Source organism: Sinocyclocheilus anshuiensis, unplaced genomic scaffold, assembly GCF_001515605.1.
Source record: "Sinocyclocheilus anshuiensis isolate Anshui unplaced genomic scaffold, SAMN03320099.WGS_v1.1 scaffold637, whole genome shotgun sequence".
Taxonomy (NCBI): domain Eukaryota; kingdom Metazoa; phylum Chordata; class Actinopteri; order Cypriniformes; family Cyprinidae; genus Sinocyclocheilus; species Sinocyclocheilus anshuiensis.
Window position 1 is genome coordinate 4,251 of NW_015539816.1, and position 14,843 is coordinate 19,093.

The 14,843-nt window shown below is 36.4% G+C and overlaps 1 protein-coding gene across 2 annotated transcripts; it reads left to right on the top strand.

Annotated features, from left to right (window-relative positions):
• The first annotated feature begins 2,404 nt into the window (after nt 1-2,404).
• On the top strand, nt 2,405-14,784 carry LOC107683915 (ELM2 and SANT domain-containing protein 1-like). 2 transcript variants are annotated; one of them, XM_016479976.1, is made up of 13 exons: nt 2,405-2,833; nt 4,244-5,805; nt 7,572-7,802; nt 8,428-8,743; nt 10,049-10,115; nt 10,204-10,352; nt 10,451-10,554; nt 12,059-12,134; nt 12,301-12,389; nt 12,482-12,604; nt 12,799-12,909; nt 13,061-13,272; nt 14,366-14,784. In XM_016479976.1, exons 2-13 carry the CDS (start codon nt 4,474-4,476, stop codon nt 14,598-14,600), a joined length of 3,045 nt encoding a protein of 1,014 aa, XP_016335462.1. In that variant the 5' UTR covers nt 2,405-2,833; nt 4,244-4,473; the 3' UTR covers nt 14,601-14,784. The 2 variants fall into 2 exon arrangements, with proteins under 2 accessions (XP_016335462.1, XP_016335463.1); XM_016479977.1 differs by lacking the exon at nt 2,405-2,833 and adding an exon at nt 2,859-2,935.
• The last annotated feature ends 59 nt before the right edge of the window (nt 14,785-14,843 follow it).

The following is a 14,843-nucleotide window of genomic DNA, read 5'->3' on the forward strand; positions in this document are numbered from 1 at the left end:
GGCGCTCTCTCTCTCTCTCTCTCTCTCTCTCTATCTCTCTCTCTATCTCTCTCTCTCTCTCTCTCTCTCTCTCTCTCTCTCTCTCTCTCTCTCTCTCTCTCTCTCTCTCTCTCTTCAGGGCTTCATGTACTTAGCATGGTTATAAAAAATAAAAAAATAAAAAAAATTCCCATTTCCTATATGCTGTGCCCTAACCCTGTATCTTTAAGAAAATTAAAGAGAGCCTTGCTACATTTCCACATTTTCTCATCTTCCCCCAAAATCCCCTTCAAACTCCATTCTTGTTCCAACTCATATATCTTTATCTTGCAAGATCCTCCTTTCTGCATTATATTTTTTACACCTCATAATGATATGCTCCACATTTTCTGGAACATTACAGTCATCACAATTATCTGATATGCATTTTCCCATTAAAAACAGGGTTGATTTTAAACCAGTATGTCCAAGTCTTAATCTTGATATAATCACTTCTTCTCTTCTGCATTTCCCTTTAAAAGCCTTGACGTTAATCGATTTCTGAATATTATGCTGATGAAGAGTACAGCTATCTAAACAGGTTGTTCCCCTGTATGCAAATCACATGATGGAGATCATGTGACACACCAGCTGACGCGTTATTTCCGCAGATTTTCAAAGTAGAGGTGCACTGATCTTCTGTCTTAATACGATATATGAATCATATATGAGCAGCCAAGCAATCAGAACAACACAGTAATTTGAGAAAAATTATGTATAACGTTAACTACAATGTGTTCGACTACGATGTGTTTGTTTCCTGACTTGTTGGTAAAATAAATAATAATAAAACGGATATATTTTACTTTACAGTATTACATAAATAGATTTTAGCTGAAAACCTTTATTTAATTCAGGATATTATACAGTTAATTCTTATAAAAGATTTATTCGTTCCAAATGTTTGTTGGGTTATATTTGTGCGGCGTTGGAATCACTTCAATGACTCGATTCCTTTGAACCCGTTGACCTAAAAGATTCGTTCAGATTTATTCTCTGACCCTTTAGCATACCAGTAGGTGGCGTCGAGTTTCTTTTGTATGTTATCAGGGACAGCGAGTCATTGAATCTTTTACTCCAATTCGTTCAAAAAAAAAGTTGTTTACAAGTCCGCCCCTTGTTTTCTTGTTATGAACAAAAACTAATTTAGTTGGTCAGCATATTTTTGTTCACTAACACGTTTTGTCTCTAGACTGCAAGTTTGTCCAGGTCTTACAAATGATGTAATTCATAGATGCTTTTCTCAAGACTGTAATGATGCATTTCAACTGTCAGCATCATAAATAATTAAAAAAAAAAATGTATCTAAATTTATAACACTATACTTTGTATCACCTTTGCATCAAATTACAAAAAAAAAAAAACTAGTTAACGCTAATGCGAGGGTATTTCTAATGCAGCGTCTCCGGGAGGGATGGTAAATTTGACATTGTTCTCTCTTCAGAATGCCATTATCAGTCTCTCTCAATTTTCCCTTTTTTTAAAAAGTCATGAAAACACCATCATGGATTTATTAATTTACTATTTGAGCAAATAGGAATGCAAAAAATATATATATATATTTGTGGTACTCTCTCATTCACTGCTCTCCCAACTATGACGACGAAATGTGAAAAGGGTCCATTATGGTCCGATCTTCACAAGAGACTTCAGGGAATGAAAATGAAGCATGAAAATTAACTAAAATGATTCGCCCACTTAAAGAAATAATGTAAAATAAGATTAATAGTTTTATTCAATATACATGTTGTGGCAAGCCATAACATATAATTTAAATCATACTATATATTTGTTTGCTACTAGCACTTATTTTAATTACTACTATTCCATTACTTATTCATTAGATACTAGATCTTTTTTATTAGATGGTTGTACTTGTTCAAATAGTGACTAGTATTTAATTATACTTGACTAGTTAAGAAAAATACAAACTAGTATTTAGGTTTAAGGATTTAATGTTAAAATGACTTGCCACATGTCAGTGTATTAAGTTAGGCACACAAGGTGACGCTGTTTACCTGAAGTTTCTTTCTCATTGCTTGAATTTGGTACATTTGTGTGGTAGAGAGCTTGATGGATTACATTTATACGTTCAACATTATATAGAGAACCAAGATGTTTTGTTGTTGTTGTTGTTGTTGGTTTTTTTGCATGTCAACATGCATTTTTAACATGAATGTAATGACACTGTCAACACATCATGCAATACATCTCGAAGTCATAAAAAGTGAAAGTGATATGGAAATATAAAGGTCTCCTGTTTCACTTGGTTTCACTAATTAAATATTACACATTCCAGCAGTGCGCGAGAAGTTCCTTCCGTCCAATCACAGCGTGCGCTTTTGCGCCTTGTATCGCCTCGCCTTCAATCCGAAACGCGCTGATTGGCTGCGTCAGTACGAACTGTTGTGTTGATAAATAACTTTGATGGATTGATTATTTTTCAAGAGGATCCTCGAACTCGGCACGTCCTGCAAACAGTATCGGTAAAATTGCGCTTAAACAGCAGAATGTAAACAGGAAAACAGGTTTGGTGTCTACAGCTGAAGAGTTCAAATGAGTTCGGATACCAAAAGTTGTTAAATCTGTCAGCCTACATGTTGGAAAGGCCTCTCGATGCATTGTGACATGGTATTTTAGCGTATCAAATGTGCGCACTTACGTCTAGGAGATTACGACAGACCGCATTGTTCGTAGTGTGTATATTGGTCATGCACGCTGTTGACTTTGCCCAGGGTTGGAACAGTTTTGTAAGGTGCTGTCACCCGAACTTGACAAGTAAGGAAGGAGGACGTCAATATCATATTGCTACAGTGTAAGTACGCTGCAGTTTTAATCTGTTTTCATACACGACCTGTCGTTCAATAAACCAAGAAACGCAAATTGCACAAATATGAAGATGTCGTCTTACAGGGAAGTAAGTACTGCCGTTTGCTTTGATATGCAGCATTGATTCTACATATCTTTTTTATATAACAAATGTTTTCACAGTAGTTGCTAGTTTGGGAGGGGTCACCAACGGGCTGAAAAGTAGTTCTGCTTGTTCTCTCTCTCCTGTATTCTTTCCCCATCTCTCTCTCCCTTTTCCCTCTTCACTTCCTGTAATTCTTGTTGTCTTGCATTGCACTTTTCATGCCCCTCCCGTTCTGTCTGCTCTTGCCTTCTGCATTTGTGTTTGTCAAGTTTCCTGGTTTTAGGCCACTATGTTCCTTCTCTACGCACAGGTCTTACCAAACAGCCATTCATTAATGATGCGCAAGGAATTATTTGCATTTAGTTTCCTGTCATTGTCTGACTCAGGTTTGACATGCTATGGCCCGTTTTCTTATTGGTGATCTGAAGTTTACTTGACAACTCTTTCTATTAATAATTCATTTGAACTGTTGTGTAGCTGTAAAGATTTGATTCGATTATTTAGGTGCCAGCAATTACATTCTGGTTTACAAATAAGAGCATCCATGATAAATAAGTTTATACATATGTACTCTTTTTGTTTTATTTTTAAGAAAAGTTTAATTTAATGACTTGTATACCTTATTATAACCTGCTTTTTTTTTTTTTTTTTAGTTTTAGGATGTTGGTTTCCTGATGAGACTGAGTTTTTTTTTACTTTATAAGTTTTGTTTATAATAAAAAATAAAGGTTTGTGTGAACCTACTCAAGTTTTCACGCTTTTAATGATGCTCTTCATTCTAATATCTGGACAGTTGTTTTACCCTAACATCTTGAACTTTATGCCCCCCATAAATATTAAAATTAATTTTAATTCAGAAACTAAAATCATCATTATGGAGCCCCTAAGGGAATGTAATGATGAAAAAAGTGAGATTTAAAAATTATATTTCAGTGCTTCTGCATTTGCAGTTTTGTGCCCCTAGAAACTGTGTTCATCCGCTATGTTTCTTGGGGGAACTTCAAATGTTTTGCAATGTTGCACAAAAATATTGAAATATAATTTTTCCTTAAATCTCATACTTTGTCCCTTTAGGGGCTCTGTACATCATAGAAGATGTGTATGCAAGTTATTGTATGCATAAGATAAATTTTTTATGTATTTTTGAATAAATTATTACATAGAGACAAATTAAAATACGTGTCATGTCATTGTCCTATTTTACTTTTACATTTTGTTGTCTTTTTGTTTATTTTGCATATAATACAGACATCAATATACCCCTATTGTGATTGTTTAAAACCTTACTTTTTGTCTTTTTCTCCTTTTTAGAACATTTTCTGTGACTGAGGAATGACTGAGTTCTTAAATATTTACACCACCTTTATACTGCAGTTTAGAAGCAAGAAGGGAGGTGGGGCTCCTAGACCTCACAAAATTTTGCATGTGCTCTGCTCTGTAAAACATTTTATTTTTTCATCCAGCCTTGTCATAGGCTTACTTAAAACTGAAGTGTTGAATGCCCCAGGTTTTTACTTGTCTTATAGTTTCACACAATTGCCATGAGTCTTTCTCCACACCAGAGAGGAACCTTAAACACTATTAGCAAGCAGAATGTTGAAGCCATTGGTGAAACAATGCAGCATTCAGGAGATCTGTTCTACAACGTAGGCGCTCCCTCTTTGGAGCAAACTCACAGCAGCCCAGAGATTTTGGTGGATTCTAGCCCTGAAGTCCAGAGCGTTTACAAATCTGATAAAGCATATCAGGTCCGGGGCCATTTTCAGCAATCGGGACCAGTAAAGTGGACGCCTCAAAACCCAATGCAGACTGCGACTTGGTTTCAGGGCGTCCCGAACCTGAATAAGTGGTCACAGAATTTTGGACCTTCTCTAGGTGGTATGGATGATCCAAGAGCCTTTCACAAAGGGCATGAAATGGAGGCTATAAAGTTGGAGAAGCATTCACCAAGTTTCTCACAGTCCTACACAGACACCGCTCACATTCCCGGGGAGGATTGGGACCATCACACGATGGCAGCCATGCATCATGCTCAATATCAGGCGCTCCAACAAGGTCACAGACCTGCAGACCTCCAGTATCAGCCTCAGGGAATGCATCACGATATGTCTGACTCTACTCTGCAACCCTTCCAGTTGGCATTCGGACCTACCAAGCAACCACAGGCGCCTGGTTTCCAACAAGTCTTCCAAGGCAACAATGCATCTTTAAATATGAATTATAACGAGAAGCAGAAATCGCAACAGCAGCTCTTGCAGTTGCAGCAGCTGCATCGCCAGCACCAGATGCAACAGCTGCAACAAATGCGTCAGTTGCAGCAGCAGCAACAACAACAACAGCAGCAGCATCAAATGCAACAGCAGCAGCGGCTGCTTCAAATGCAACAGCAATACCAGCTGCAACAGATGCAGCAGCAACTGCAACAGCATGCTCAAGGTTTTCAACACCCAGAGCCTATAGAAAAGCAGCGAATCGAACAAGAAATTGAGTCACAGGATCTAGCCAGTACTCAGGTGAAAACAGATTCAAGTCAGACCCAGCTCACCATCCCTCAAACACAACATCCTATCCCTCAGGGAGCAGATTATCAGAAATCGGGTCCTGCAGAGGCCACTCCAGAACTCCGAGAGACCCAAACCAAACGTCAGGTCCTCCCTCGCCGCTCTCGACGGCTTTCCAAAGATGGAGTCTCTCCTCAAGGCAACCAGACATCCAAGGACAAGGTTTCTGCTCAGAATGGAGGAGTTGGTGGAGTCCACGGACCCGCAGTGGGGGTCATCCAAAGCACTCCGAGACAACGGAGGGCCTCAAAGGAGATCAACCTTGAGACTCTTGCTCAAAAGGCTTCAGAGATGGAGCTTTTGCCAGCAAGGGTGAGCTTGTTTCTTTTGGAAATCCGTTTGAAGCCTATTTTTACAACAATGGAATAGCAGAAATCTGTTTTAATATTAATTGTAACATATTAGAACATACTGGGCTGGAAATAATATGCTGATATGGTGCTCAGGAAACATTTTCTGTTATTATCAATGTTAAAAAAACAGTTGTGCTACTTAATATTTTTGTGTAAACCGTGATACATTTTTTTTCAGGATTCTTTGATGCATAGTAATTTTAAAACAACAGCATTTATTTGAAAAAAATGGTTTTTTTTACTTTTAAAAAAAGTATCATTGCTAAATAGAAGTATTTATTTCACTGACCACAAACTTGTGAAAGGTTAGCATGCATTAAATATATGCTAGAATGTTTTGCTGCTTTGATGGTCTCCTAAGTTGTTTTTGTTGTTTAAACCAGGTAGTGAATTAGCTCATTCAAAACCTAAAAATTTCCATTGCTGACTCTAGTAAGAAGTTGAAGCTGGGTGAAATGTGTCATCAGCTTTATAACTAATCAAACTATAAAAGTAAACACTACAGGTTGTGCTACTTAAAATTTTTGTGTAAACCGTGATTCATTTTTTTTCAGGATTCTTTGATGCATAGTAATTTTAAAACAACAGCATTTATTTGAAAAAAATGGGTTTTTTTACTTTTAAAAAAAGTATCATTGCTAAATAGAAGTATTTATTTCACTGACCACAAACTTGTGAAAGGTTAGCATGCATTAAATATATGCTAGAATGTTTTGCTGCTTTGATGGTCTCCTAAGTTGTTTTTGTTGTTTAAACCAGGTAGTGAATTAGCTCATTCAAAACCTAAAAATTTCCATTGCTGACTCTAGTAAGAAGTTGAAGCTGGGTGAAATGTGTCATCAGCTTTATAACTAATCAAACTATAAAAGTAAACACTACAGTACAAACTCAGCTCAGAGTAGTGTTTGCTATCAGGCTTCCCCAATCACATACAGTATGAAATAGGGCTGCACGATAAATCGCATGCGATATTTAACGCGCATCTTATCAGTAACAGTAAATCTCCATCACCTGCGTGCTTTCACATTGAGCAGCATTAACTACACAGAGCCGTTGTTCACTGACGAGCTGCGCAAAACCACGTTCCTATTCGCGCGGTTTTTTGCGCAGCTCGTCAGTGAACAACGGCTCTGTGTAGTTAATGCTGCTCAATGTGAAAGCACGCAGGTGATGGAGATTTACTGCTGATTACAGAACCGGCTTTCTGTCAAGATGCGCGTTAAATATCGCATGCGATTTATCGTGCAGCCCTAGATGAAGTACAGTGGAGTTTATGGAGTTATTGAGCATTGTAAAGCAGTCTGGTGAGCGGCTGCATGTCTGCACACCTTCACATTCCACACTCTCTCAAAATCCATTCAGTTGGATTTGGGAGGGACCGATTCACCAAGCCCTATTTGCTAACATCTATCTGATCCAAGCCTCACAAAACAAGACGTTTCTGGTATGATTTTATTCTTTAAAATGTCTTAGACTTCAGATATTGCAGTGTACAGTAACAGGGTAGAGACAGCTCTATTTGTTTGAGATGGTTGTTTAAACAATTTTTTTTTTTAAACTTGGCCTGTAAAGGTGTTTTTAGGACAGAGTAACTCAACTAGCTCTATGACTCACTTAAACGCTGCCGGTTGCTTACACACACTTTTATTTGTGCTTCTCTATCCTTTGTTTTTTCTCTTCTCCATTTACATTTTATTCTGTCTTTTTCTTAACTTCTCTTAATAGTGTGAGGACGTTACTCCTGGTAGACCAGCAGGTATGGCACCCCTAGTCATCCCAGTCTCGGTGCCAGTTCAGAAAGGTCAAATGGAAGTGCCGGGCAGCTGGACACAGCTGGATAATGTTCAACATCCCTCAGAGATTTCACATCAACAAAACCAGCCTGATCATAAACCCTCGGTTATTGTAGCACGCCGGCACTCAATAAAGAGCTCAGCATCCGAGAGCTTCATCCAGGTTAATACAGTTAATACAGGTTAATGCCAGTGTTGCCAGATCCACTTATTATAAGCGATTTTAGGCTTGTTTATTTAAGAAGTCACTTATAGATTTGGGTAGTTGCGAGGTTGTGTTTTTTGGAGCTTTTTTTCAGAATACTTTTGTGCATTTGGGCTTGTTAGTGATCGGCACCTATAGGACTAAACAGCTTTATCAATATGTGTGATGATGTTCTTCTGTCTGTAAATGCCACTGACATGCATTGGTTTTCCCCCTTTTTCCATCAAAATAATGTTGTAATTTATGCTAGAGCCGTTTGTAGTAATTTAATTCAGCATCTTTTTGCCATCACAAGCTGCTTTTGATGAAACCGCAAGAGATTTCAGTAACATTTTACAATAAGGTTGGCATGATATATGTATGCCCCTCCCCCAAGACTAGGGGTTGCTTATATTGGGCTTATTTTTTCTGACCATATCGCTTATTTCTTTAGTGAAACCTGGTAACGCTGGTTAATGCTCTTAAAACATCTCAAATGGTTGTCAAATGATTTTCAAGTTAATGTTATGCCTTTTTCCACAAACTATTTAGGGCTTTTAAAAATAGTTGTTAAAATATCTGTTCTTCCATTTGTTTGAATCAGGGTAAAGGGCAAGAGGACAAATCCAGGCGCCGCCCACGTCCCGAGCCTCTGGTCATACCTCAACCTTGCACATTCATCACCCCTTCTGTTTACTCCAGCATCACTCCCTACCAGAGCAATCTGCGCTCCCCAGTACGCCTGCTAGACCATGCCAGTATCATCCCGCCATACACCCCTCCACCCATTCTTTCACCCGTGCGAGAAGGCTCTGGGCTGTACTTCTCTGCTGTCCTCTCTTCTATGGCAGCAGGCAGCCAGGTCCTGCCACCTCCATCCACACCCCGCAGCGCCACTCGAAGTTTGCTACATGCTACAAGTGTGTTCCATATCTTTTTGTTTTAAAGGACTTTTTGTATTAGTAAGGATTTACAGTAAGGTTCTAAACATTTGCTAATGCATTAGTTATGGTAAACTACCAAGGAAAAATAGTTTCTTTAAGCATTTATTCATCTAGTTTCATGTTCATTTACAGTATAAACACAGTATTGTTCATTGATAGTTCATTAAGTTTGTAATAGAACTTTTAATAATAAGAAGGCATTATTATAATGCATTATTAGTTAACTATTAACATATTAACTATTGTGCTAACTAATGTAACCTTTTTAACTTCACTCTTTGTTTATTCATACATATTAATAGATAAAGAAATTAACATTAATTAGATATCCTGAACCATCAATAAACTGGACATTTGTAGAGCATTTATTAATCATTAATGTAAATTTACAGTATAAATGCACTTATTTATTTGTTATTTCATGTTCACAATGCATTAACTAATTTTAATTTAAATAAAAGTTGATGTTAAAAATCTATTAGTATACCCTAGTAAAAAAGTCATATATTTAAAATACAAAATACGTTTCATTTCAATTACATATCACTCGAGACTTACTGATTTAGAAATTCTAATTACACTTTATTTGGAGTATCACTTGTGCACAATGCACATTTATTAATATTAAGACTAAAATGTGTTTTAATATCACTATTGATGAGAATTGTATGATCTTTGAATACTATCGGTCTTTAAATGCAAGTTATTTTAAGTGTACCTAAAGTATACTTGCAATAGTTCCAACATTAGCACAATCAAATATACTTCAGTATTTCTTTAGTTGGACTTCAGCACTACTTACACACAATTAAACTGCATTAAGTACAAAATTAGTTGTTCCAATTTAGCATTGCAGGGTATTTTTTACAAATACATAAATGTATTTGTAGTCTACTTAGGATGAAATAAATGTATTTCAAATATTATTTTATTACAAATTTTATATTTGTTTTTCACTAGGGTATGTAAAAATAAAACTAGATGAATAAAAGCTGTAGTTTATTAGTTAATGCATCGTAAATCATAATGTATCGTGAACTAATAATGTTAACAAATTTTTAACGTGTTGTGGATTACTGTATTATTAGCTGTTAGTTTGTGTTAAATAATGGTAACTTATAAGCCTTAATGTAAAGCGTTATGTTTTTCACTATTTGTTTATTTGTGTTTATTCTTACTTCATGAATTGCAAGTGTAGATGAATTGTAGTTCATCATTGATCACAATGAACTTTGATTAATTTCTATATCTCTCTTGCTGACTTTATTTTCTGCACTTTAGGCAGTTCTGAAATCACCCCTCCTGCACTCTCAGTGATTGGAGAAGCAAAGCCTGTCAGCCTAGAACCGTGAGCATTTATAAAAAAAAAAAAAGTGCTATTCATCACAATCACTGTCCTCTATTCTAATATATTCTCTCTCTTTTGCACATTTTAGGCGCATAAACATCGGCTCTCGGTATCAGGCAGAAATTCCTGAACTATTGGATGGAACACTGGCCCTACAGGACCAGCATGAAGCCACTTTGGTCTGGCTCCCTCCCAATAATTCAAAGGCTGATTCTACACCCTCCCAGGATACAAGACGTAACTTATCTTTAGACTGCATTGATATAGCTGAGGTTTACCAGTTGCGTATAACATAGACATATGTCTCACATACTTCCATTCCCACTATTTTCCAGTTGATGATCTGATGAACCTGGTCTGCTCCAGTGTCGCGTATGGAGGAGGAACCAACCCAGAGCTAGCAATGCACTGCCTGCATGAGTGCAGAGGGGATGTCATGGTGAGCACAGTTAAATATACAGTGGTACCAAAAAGTGTTTGGACACTTGAGTCACACTGAAAAATGTCTGACTTAAGACATCTAAAAATCACATTGACACCAGTTAGGAAAAATGTTAGTTCACAAATGCGCTTTGATATTTTGTGTCAAATGAAATGAAATTCATACACTTTTAAAGGGGTCATATGATGTGATTTCATTTTTTCCTTTCTCTTTGGAGTGTTACAAGCTCTTGGTGCATAAAGAAGAGCTGTAAATTTGCAAAGACTAAAGTCTCAAATCCAAAGAGATATTCTTTATAAAAGTTCAGAGTCAGCCACACCTACCTAAAACGGCTCGTTCGAACACGCCCCCACATATCTACCTCACTATGTGGGAAGATTTGCATAACGCCGCCCAAATGTTCCAATCACAACGCACTGGATAGCTGGCCAATCACAGCACACCTCGCTTTTTCAGACCGATGAGCTTTGTAAAAATCGACGCGTTTCAAAAAGGCGGGACATAGAGGAGAAACAATAATGTACAGTATATGGAAAATAATGTGTTTTTTGAACTTTAAACCGCATAAACACATTTCATTACACCAAATACACAAAATAATGTTCTTTTTAGCAGCATCATATGACCCCTTTAAGGACTTAGACTACAACTCAAAAGTTTGGTATGAGTAGTGTTTGTGGAAGAGGTCTCTTGTGCTCTTAAAGGTGCATTTATTTAATAAAAATACAGTAAAACACTAATATTGTGAAACATTATTACAATTAAAAAGAACTGTTTTCTGTTTTAATATATTTTAAAATGTTGTTTATTCCTGTGATGGCAAAAGATGTCTTCAGTGTCACATGATCCTTCAGAAATCATTGTGATATCCTGTTTTGATGCTCAGGGAACGTTTCTTATTATGATCAGTTCTGAAAACTGTTGTGCTGCTTAATATATTTGTGGAAAATGTGATACATTTTTTCAGGATTCTTTGATGAATAGAAAGTTCAAAAGAATAGCGTTTATTTGAAATAGAAATCTGTTGTAACATTGTAAACGTTTTAGTTTCCTTTTTAATTTAAAGTTTCAATTTAAAGCGTCCTTCCTGAAATAAGTATTCATTTCTTTCATAATAACTTCAAACATTTGAACATTAGTGTATGCATCTAAAAGTGTCCAAATACTTGTTGGGGACACTGTATATGATGCATATACATGTGACTTTGCCTGTGAAAACCCAGCTAAAGTCATTTTTTTGAGATGTACTGTTTTCGACATAAAATCGTATTGTAGATTGTAGTAATGTACAGAACATTCTGTGAAAATACAAACTTGATATCTTTAACACTGACTGAATAAGACCATGTTAAAAATTTAAATGATAATGAAATTAATAGGTGAAATCAAACTTTGAGGCTTGTTATCTCAGAATTAGATTTTTAGACTTTTTTTAAACTGGTTTTCACAGGCAGGGTCACATATGTTTTCAGGATAAACAACAAATCTATTTTGACTCTAGGAAGCTCTGGAAATGATGTTGATGAAGAATCCCATCTTTTCCAAGAACCACGATCTGGCGAACTACCACTACGCAGGTAGAAATTCATTTACATCTAATTGCAGAGCTCACTGTGTTCACTTAGAAACATTAAACATGATTCAGCATGCTGTGACTGTAAATGGATATAGTTTTGCAATGCAGCAGAATGTTTGTAATGTATAGCGGATAGAAAGAACCTAATGTCCCTTAAATATTGGCAGGATCAGACTGCTGGACTGTGGATGAAAAAAGATGCTTCAACAAGGGAATTTCTACTTACAGGAGAGATTTCTTCTTGGTGCAAAAACTGGTATACAGTCTTTTTTGTTTACTGGTCTTATATAGATTAATGTAAATCAAATTTCCCCTTTTTAAGGTGACATTGTGTTTCTATTTTGGCAGGTGAGGAGTAAAACAGTGGCACAGTGTGTGGAGTTCTACTACACCTATAAGAAACAAGCAAAGGTTGGCCGTAAAGACACATATACATATGGACCTTTAGAGCCAGAGGATAACATCCCTGTGGTAAAGGCTATTACTGCTTTTAGACATTGTTTTGACTAAAGAGCTAATAGCACATGTACAGTAAATTAATAATTATTCATTTACATCTGAAAAGGAAATTTGTATGAATGCTTACAAAATCTGTGCTAAAACACAGATCACATTGTGATACATGAGTGCTGGTCAGACTTGTCTGTTCTTTTATCTCTAACAAGATTAAAGTGAAACCAGAAGAAGAAAATGATAGCAGACAACAGGAGGCCACACAAGACAATGTGGATCACAGTCTACAAAATGTGACCAAGACACTTCAGAACATTAAGAATGTAAGTATTTGGATTGAAGGCGTTCTCGTTTGTATATAAATATAGTGAATACATCATAAAGACATCATCATGTTTCTCTGGCCTGGCATGTTAAATGTTCAGAATGAATAGCTAAATCTGATTGCGTGGTTGTGTTTACTAATTCGTCCAGGAGAGGGCAGACGTGGCTCATGAGGACCAGAAGAACAGCTCTGCGGAAGAGTCTTCTGGCCTGATGCCAGCTCCTCAACCCTCCTTCAAAACTCTGTCCCCTGCACTTCCAAAGCCTCGCTCTGACAGTACCGGGAAGAAAAACGGGGCCTCAACTGGCAACAAAAGTCAGGGAGAGCCAGAGGGTATTTTCCCTTGCAAGAAGTGCAGTAGGTGAGTCAGTGTTTATATAACAGTATGTGTCTTTGAATTTCTACTCATTAAATTTGAAGCATCCCAGCTTGTCCTAGTTGCTTTTACTTCAAAAGACAGTTGAGAACAGTTTTGTTCCAGAGTAAGAATTCTGCTCACTGTACACTCGGTATCTCTGATCTCCAATATAGTTTGTCTGAAATATTGAAAGTAATATTTCTATATTTGAATATCAAGTCCCCAGTGTTAATATTATCATCACAATTAATTTATTAAAATATGTCCCAATATTATAACATCTAGGCTGTGATTTTTCTCCAAATTACTTAATATATCAATATATTTTAATATAAGCATGTTGTTGTTGTTATTTTTTATTATTATTATTACAACTATTAATATGAATTAATGGTCTATAATAATAAATTATATGTGACCCTGGACCACAAAACCGAAATTTTTCGAAATTGAGATTTATACATCATATGAACGCTGAATAAATAAGCTTTCTATTGATGTATGGTTTGTTAGGATAGGACAATATTTAGCTGAGATACAACTATTTGAAAATCTGGAATCTGAGGGTGCAAAAAAAAAAAATCTAAATATTGAGAAAATCACCTTTAAAGTTGTCCAAATGAAGTTCTTAGCAATGCATATTACTAATCAAAAATTAAGTTTTAATATGTTTACATTAGGAAATTTACAAAATATCTTCATGGAACATGATCTTTACTTAATATCCTAATGATTTTTGGCATAAAAGAAAAAATCAATAATTTTGACCCATACAATGTATTTTTGGCTATTGCTACAAATATACCCCAGCGACTTAAGACTGGTTTTGTGCTCCAGGGTCACATATTACAATTCAGTATTTTAAAATAAAATACTGTTTCATTAATAATAATTTCCTAGTATATATTAACATCTAAACAGTGATATTATGGATTACTTGGATTGTTCCCGACATCTGGTGAAAATTTCATGTCAACAGCACCTTTAGAAATATATTTACTGAGAAAAATGGTGATGTGTTCAATACTTATTTTACCCGCTGTATGTAAAGCAGTTTCTTGACTTGAATAAATTCTAATGAGGTCTGTATATACAGGGTGTTCTATAAGGTGAAGAGTCGCAGCGCTCACATGAAGAGTCACGCAGAGCAGGAGAAGAAGGCAGCAGCACAGCGCCAAAGAGAAGAGGAGGAGCGGGCCGCTAAGGCAAGGCAGGAGATGCTGGAGGAAGCAAGGAGGAAAGAGGCACAAAGAGGAGGGCAAGAAGAGAGTAGTGGAGCTGAGGAAAGCTCAGTAGAGCTGGATGATGAGCAGGATGTGGACTGGCATTGAGCAAGTACAAGACTCTTTTAGTACTCTTCTTTAGTACCAGTTGGTACCAAAAATGTGCAACTAGTGCATCCCAGTTAAGGGCAGTTGGGATGTTTGAAAAGATAAAGGTGTCTGAAATGCCTTTTATTTTTTTACCAAAATTTTATAAGAACTTTCCTTTGGTATATATTTTTAAAAAGTGCAGATGTACAGTGGGTACGGAAAGTATTCAGACCCCCTTAAATTTTTCACTCTTTGTTATAT